The sequence below is a fragment of the Battus philenor genome, unplaced genomic scaffold, assembly GCF_028537555.1.
Source record: "Battus philenor isolate CCGP_79_NKW_IND1 unplaced genomic scaffold, ilBatPhil1.0.hap1 SCAF_3, whole genome shotgun sequence".
Taxonomy (NCBI): Eukaryota; Metazoa; Arthropoda; class Insecta; order Lepidoptera; family Papilionidae; genus Battus; species Battus philenor.
The window spans coordinates 5,574,601-5,579,216 of record NW_027181693.1 but is presented as its reverse complement, the minus strand read 5'-3'; the positions used below and the strand labels follow the sequence as shown (position 1 = coordinate 5,579,216).

General features: G+C 31.1%; 1 protein-coding gene across 1 annotated transcript; it reads left to right on the top strand.

Moving 5' to 3' along the window:
- Window positions 1–1,561: 1,561 nt before the first annotated feature.
- On the top strand, window positions 1,562–3,535 carry LOC137926880 (mid1-interacting protein 1A). The gene is made up of 2 exons (XM_068770613.1): window positions 1,562–1,948; window positions 2,919–3,535. The coding sequence occupies exons 1-2, from the start codon at window positions 1,905–1,907 to the stop codon at window positions 3,376–3,378; spliced, it is 504 nt and encodes a 167-aa protein (XP_068626714.1). The 5' UTR covers window positions 1,562–1,904; the 3' UTR covers window positions 3,379–3,535.
- Window positions 3,536–4,616: the final 1,081 nt, after the last annotated feature.

Sequence of the window (4,616 nt, the reverse complement as noted above, 5' to 3'; positions counted from 1 at the left end):
AAATTATGTCATTAATGTGATAAAAATTCAATGAAAATCTAATTTTTGTTTAATTACATGTCGACGACCATAAAACAATTTTATTTAATGCCTGTTTAAGATATTGACCAGTTTTAATTTGGAAAAATAGTTTACACGAAACGTAAACTATTTTTTCAAATTAAATTCAATGCGCGGACCTTTTTAGTTCGCGAGTCTCAGATCCGAGAGCTCGATTTAGATGAATCTATACAAAGCCTAACGGCTAACAGCAAAAACTTGAAACACATCACATAACTATTAAAAAACTTTTTATCTTAAGTAATCAATTTAAACGTGGTAATAATGGGAAATTTAAGTATTAAGAATGTAATGTAATGAAATAATATTATTGTATACCAAAGAGTTTCTTTGAACTTCTCATAACCTTGAATTGATCTAGTTTTTCGATTAATACGCGTGGCATGAAAAATCAAATTTAAATTTTTCCACAATTTAAAAAGCAATTACGAATTTTTTTGCGGGAATATTAAACAATGCTCCCTCATTAAACCTAATTTAATAAAAAAATCACAACAATGTACAAGTAACATGTGTAAACTGTGTTAAATACAAAAAAAACAGTTCATCATTCAATGACGTACATCTGATTGTAGCAGGTGCCGTTTGTGCAATAAGAAAAATATTTTTTTTTAATATCCTTCTATCAATATAATTATAATAAATAACATATTCACAAGATACTTATATACTTAATCATCATAAGAATTCCCGCAACGAAAGATTGCTATCTTAGATTTTGTTTGAAGCGTAATTCTATTACCCAAGATCTGCTCTTTGATCTTATGCATAAGTTTTGTACTTTGGACAGAGCCTTGCGTTAACAACTATTTTAAATATAGGTTCGAGGTATAAAAACAAGTGGGTACAAATTTAAATACAATACGAACGAAAAATATATTCTATGACCTTTAATCTTTTGTGCTAAAAGAAAGCAATTTTATATAAAATGCGATGATAAGCATATTAATTAACGCAAACATTTTCTTTTCTTTTCGATATTATAATGAAGAAAAAACCACAATGGATACAATACGCGTTACCCATTATAATTCATTAAAACCGTTGATGTACAAAATACTTCATAACTTTTCGTTTGCTTTGGTCCTCTTGGAATATAAGAATCTCGTTTGCTCGGTTATTTCACAAAACACAATGTAGAAATTAGTAAAGAAAAGTACTTTTAGATTTCTGCTTGTCGACGACAAATATAGATGTGGACAATGAAATACAGATAAAGTGATAATATCCACATAAACTGCTCCTTACAAAAGATATTTTTTATTACTTTCAATATTATGAATGAACTCTTTAATATCTTAACTTAAAGGTTCTTTATTAACCGAAAATTTGTATCACTGTGTTTGAATATGGCGCGCATTTGGTATTTCTACGCAACCAATAAATAAAAACAGCACATATTTGAATAGACCAATCAGAAGTCTTGTATGTGGTGTGACTTCGGTGGGCGCGTCTTGCTGTTGCCCCAATATTCGATTGTAAAATACTTTCCTCAAGTAAATACGGAATGTTTTAGCTTGAAATGTCGCTGTTTATGTAGAAATAACCAAAGAGTTTATTAGCAATTATTAAACCTATTTTAATAGAAATTCCACTACACAGTAATAAAACTTATTCATAGTACGCTTCCCCCGCATCGTATGATCGAGTCATATAAAACCCGTGAACGCTCCCCACTTCGCGCAAAACGTCAAATCACTCTTTTGTGTGCGGTTGCTCGTGCTTGGTGAATTTGTTTAATTCAGTTCGCGTAATCTTTTGATCTCAACTTCATAACGTAAAATATTTTGTGAAAAATTAAGGCGTGTTAGTTCAGTGATATTTAAATTATTAAATAACACAAGATGTCTTTCAATACCGATATTTCATCTAAATTGGAAAGCAGCAGGTACGAAGTGTTGGTTTACTCAATAGTTAATGCCACGAATCCTGTCCTAATACTGGTCCAGTATATATTCCATGTAATAATTAATCCCATTAATGTTAATTTACTTTATTAATTGAAATTCTATTCGTTCTGTTGAAATTCGACATTCCTTTCACATTGACATGGTAGCGTCGTTCTTTGAAATGATGCAATGCGGTTCGCAAATGTGTTGACTACCTCGCTGTCTTAAAAAAAAACGTACATTCTACATTTTGATCATAGGTCATTTTATCCAGAAAAGAAATGATTGATAAAACTACCCATTTTTTGGTAGTAAGTTAAACATTCGAGTTTTTGGGCGTGCGCATTGCGACTTTTTCATGTAATCTTTTAAAGGAATGAAAGGGATGAATTTGTTACCGTATTAATAATCTTAGCTTTAAATGGATGCCACATAACAATAAAACTAACCTATTTTGTTCAAGAAAATTGTAATTTGATACATACTTTTTCTACTTTTTTATTGGGGTCAATACAGTGGATTCATTGATTTTTCCGGATACGGAGTTATTCATTATACGAATTTGCAATATTCTACTGCATTGTTAAAACTAGTTGTAAGCCTCGAAACCGCGGAATTAGCAAATGCCATTTGGGCAGCAGTGACAGTCCTGTCAAAAAAAACTTATACGGCATTGCACCGTATAGTAAGATGTTGAAAATTTATCTCTATAAATTACCTCAAATAATTTGCTTCGTTAGCCGTAATTAGTTTCTTATTTGACATCCCATGCTCATGCATCTGTAATAAAATGTATGTACAATTTTTTTTTTCGGTTTACCCAAATAGACTTTTATTATGTACACTACAACTTTAATTTACTTGTGTTATACAGATATTATTTTATATAATACATGTAAACATCATAGATTGGGAAGCATGTCTTTTTATTGTGCAAGTAATTTAATTTATAATTTCTTATTGTTACAGGAATAGCCTGAGAAAAATTGCCCGTAATGATAATACCGAGTTCTCCAAGCAAAGCATTTTGAATGATATGGAAAAATTTGTAAAAATGGTTAATACCATGGATGAAACTGTGCTAGTACCCAGTCGTCTGATGAATCTACCGCAAGAGGGTGATGATGACCCATTCAGCCTATTCGCTATGTTGAATGATTTGAAGACTGAACTGCTTTGGGCAGGGGATGTTGAAGAGCAAGGTGATAGGGCTAGGCGAGTATCTGATTTAAGTGATACAGAAAGTGATGCATCTAGTGCAGCAGGAGATTCTGGCATAGAGGCAGAGGATGAGAGAGAATCGGCTGCTCGTGCTGCTGCTTCTTGCCGTCGTCATTTACGAGGCCTGCGCCACTCTCTTCGTCAACTTACAGCCGCTGCCGCACATCTCACAAGGTCCTATCAAGAAGAAGTTGGTGCCCCAGTCTAGAGCATTAATTCCAGAAAGCTGTGATTGAAGCCTGTCCCCACATGTGTTTGTATATATAGGTTAAGTAGCCCATTGTGTATATATAATGTTAAAGGGCTTGGCATGTTTGGGAATCTCAGTAAGTTATGAGGTTATTTAATAAACTTAATTTTCATTATTTTATTTAGTTTTATTTATGGTTCATATTATTCATTTAGTCAATTGTCATGAATTTGCAACTTTGTTATGTTAACACTTTTTTAATATCCAATAAACTTTATTGTGAATATAAATTATGCTTCCACTTGCCTAAATGTCTTTTAATTTTAGAAATTTAGAAGTACCAATAAGAATAACAGGTATATTGGAGAAATATCCTTGAAAAGCGATTATTCCATTAAATTAAGTTTTTCAGTTTTTAATATTCACAGTTCACACTTAAGTACATAGAAAAATTATTTTATAGATTATAAAGATGCTGAAACAATTCATTTTCATTAATTTTGAATGGTCAATGTCAATTAAAAATTTTTCTGTATTTCGAAGTCTTAATTAAATGTTAGTATTTTACAAGACTACTCTAGACTTTATCCTTGAGCAAATGAAACCCACACATAAGTTACAGTGAAGCTATCAAGATGGAGATGCAATGTGCTTTATCTATAGATAACACTGACGACATTTTATTCTCAATCACTATGATGGGAACAGAATTTTCAGATATAAATCAAATTATTTTATAACAAATTGTATAATTTATGGCATAAATAAATACTGGATTAATTACTGCCTGATTAGAGCAGTTTGGTTTTTACACTAGTAAAGAGCCGAACCTAGTTTTATAAATTGAGATTTCTATAACAAATTATTAAATATCTATTTTGAAATACAGGCAGCATACATTTCAATGGATAAACTAACGAATCTAAACAACAATTTGTGTTGTATATTCATTTGTCCTTGTTTTAATAAAAGTATACTAGCAAGCACATTTAAAAACGTAAGCGGCTTGAGCTGACAAACAACTTTTTTTTCTTATTAAATGGCCAAGACATTGATAGTGATTTTTCGAATTTAAATAACCTTATTTAGGGACTTGTTTCTGCAAAAATAACATTTTCTGGTAAGAAATATTCATGTGAAGCATTCAATTTAGTATAAAATATTTGCATTCTATTTTGAATTTTTATCTCCGCGCATTTATACGAAAATTCAAGCCTCCACTTGGATAGTGCGTAATTATTGCACTTGTTAAAAAA

Coding starts and splice junctions, on each gene's coding strand:
- LOC137926880 (XM_068770613.1), top strand. CDS start 1,905: ATGTCTTTCAATACCGATATTTCATCTAAATTGGAAAGCAGCAG. Junction 1,949..2,918: donor TCTAAATTGGAAAGCAGCAG/GTACGAAGTGTT, acceptor TTATTGTTACAG/GAATAGCCTGAGAAAAATTG.